This window comes from Cannabis sativa, chromosome 6, assembly GCF_029168945.1.
Source record: "Cannabis sativa cultivar Pink pepper isolate KNU-18-1 chromosome 6, ASM2916894v1, whole genome shotgun sequence".
Lineage (NCBI taxonomy): Eukaryota > Viridiplantae > Streptophyta > Magnoliopsida > Rosales > Cannabaceae > Cannabis > Cannabis sativa.
In genome coordinates, this window is record NC_083606.1 from 33,847,860 (window position 1) to 33,850,138 (window position 2,279).

General features: G+C 37.1%; 1 protein-coding gene across 1 annotated transcript; it reads left to right on the plus strand.

Annotated features, from left to right (window-relative positions):
• The first annotated feature begins 212 nt into the window (after positions 1 to 212).
• Positions 213 to 1,936, plus strand: LOC133039242 (uncharacterized). Its single transcript, XM_061118089.1, has 4 exons — positions 213 to 477; positions 619 to 712; positions 1,760 to 1,778; positions 1,826 to 1,936. Exons 1-4 carry the CDS (start codon positions 213 to 215, stop codon positions 1,934 to 1,936), a joined length of 489 nt encoding a protein of 162 aa, XP_060974072.1.
• The last annotated feature ends 343 nt before the right edge of the window (positions 1,937 to 2,279 follow it).

Below are 2,279 nucleotides of genomic sequence, written 5' to 3' on the forward strand. Positions count from 1 at the left end.
TCAAAGTTTTGGCAGAGTTTACAACGACTATGGGTACCAAACTGAAGTTCAGTACAACTTTCCATCCTCATATAGATGGACAGTCCGAAAGGACGATTCAAATACTGGAAGATATGTTACGAGCCTGTGTTATGGATTTCGAAAGCTCCTGGAGTAAGTACCTACCGTTAATAGAATTTTCGTACAATAACAATTACCAGAGTACGATAGGGATGGCTTCCTATGAACTATTATATGGAAGAAAGTGTAGATCTTCCATTGACTGGGATCAGACAGGGGAGAGAAAATATCTTGGTCCGGAATCAGTACAACAGACTTATGAAGCAATTGAGAAGATTAAAGCCAAAATGCTTGCTTCTCAGAGCAGGCAAAAGAGTTCTGCAAACCCGAAACGCAGAGATGTAGAATTTCAAGTAGGGGATCATGTGTTCCTACGGGTGTCTCCCATGAAGGGGATTAAGCATTTCGGGAAAAGAGGCAAGTTATGCCCTAGATTTACAGGACCTTTCGAGATTCTCAAGAAGGTTGGACAAGTGGCATATCGATTGGCTTTGCCTCCAGCTCTTTCAGCAGTTCACAACGTATTCCATGTGTCGATGTTGAGAAAATACGTTTCAGACCCTGCTCATGTACTTAGCTATGAAAATCTTGAGCTGCAACCAGACATGTCTTATGAAGAACAACCAATTCAGATCTTGACAGAAAGGATAAGGTTCTTCGGAACAAGACCATACCTCTGGTCAAAGTACTCTGGAGAAATACCAAGGTGGAGGAAGCCACCTGGGAGTTAGAAACAGACATGAGAGCTCAATATCCGGAGTTTTTCATGTTAGATTTTCAGGACAAAATCCTTTTAAGGGGGGGATAATTGTAAAGACCGCTTAGTCCTAATTTGGAAATTAGCAGATAATTAGGGTTTAATTATGAAAATTATTTATTACTATTGAATTAATTAATTATGATGATTTATTTGAATTTAGAATGTATTTTTATGTCACATATAGAAACTTCATAATTTTGCATATTTTGTGTCCAGCAACATTGGAACGCGGGGTATGGCTATTAGAATCACATCTTAGTATTTTTAGTATAGCGGGATAATATTTTAGACATTAGGAATGTCGGGAATAGTTGGGATTTTAGAATTTCCCAAAATACCCTAAGTGACATTTTATGACTTTAAGTGTTGGAAGGGCATAATAGTCATGTTGCCTAGGTGAGTTTTGTCTTTTTGTGGACTTTAATTAAAGTTTATTAATCTGATTTTTTAGTTAAGTTTTATGCTGAATATTAAGTAGATAAATCAATTCTTTTCTCATTTTATTAAAAAAATCAAAAGTATCATTTTCTTGAAGGAAAGGTTCTCTTTCTCTTGCCCTCTCTCTTTCGAAACTCTCTTGGCCAGCTAGGGTTGGGAGTTTTCTTTGTGATTCAAGTGATTTTCTGCTAGTGTTTGTAATCTCCAAGCCAAGGTAAGGTTTTAGACAACTTCCCCTTAGTTTCTTGATTTTTAAGGAAATGGATCATGCATGTTTTTGATGTTTTGCCTGTTGTTCTTGTTGTTGTTGTTGGGTTATGTTTTCAGTAGTTAAATTATGTTTATATAGGGTGATTTGAGCAGGTTTTGATAGCTAGTTTGTTGGATGAGTAAGCTTTGAGTTTTTGAACTCAAGCTTGGCTCATCAATGGTAATTTTGAATTCTGAGTATGGGTAGTTGTTTTATCACTTGGAAAATGTTTATTGGGGTGTATTATGCAGGTCTGGAAAGTTTGGTTGGGTTTGGACACGATTTGGTTAGGGTATTTGATTTTTTGGTTTTTCTAGGGAAAATCAGCTTACTGGTTTTACAATTCTTGTAAAATCGGCTACCCGAATTTGGCAGCAGGGAAACTCGAAAATTTAGCTTGTCGTTTCGCGTCAGTTTCAGGTTTCTAGTTGGCTGATTCCCTGCTAGTTCGGGGTATTGCCATATTAAGTTGCAGTAGATAGGTTTTCGGTTTAAAACCTAAGTCCCAGTTGTGATTTACCGAGTCACTTATGCGTGTTAGTATCGATGTGATTTAGGAGCCTATAATTCGCTGAGCAGTTGTTCCACTCAGGTTGACCAGCACACTTGAATTCGGAATTGAGGTAAGATTAGTATAATATCATACATATGTTATTACATGTTTAGCGTACATGTTGTTATTGCCTGTTAGATTACATTGATAGCAGTAATAGTATACATAGAGTTGTACTGACGACAGATAGATGTATGTTGGCTAAGATACTGATCGAT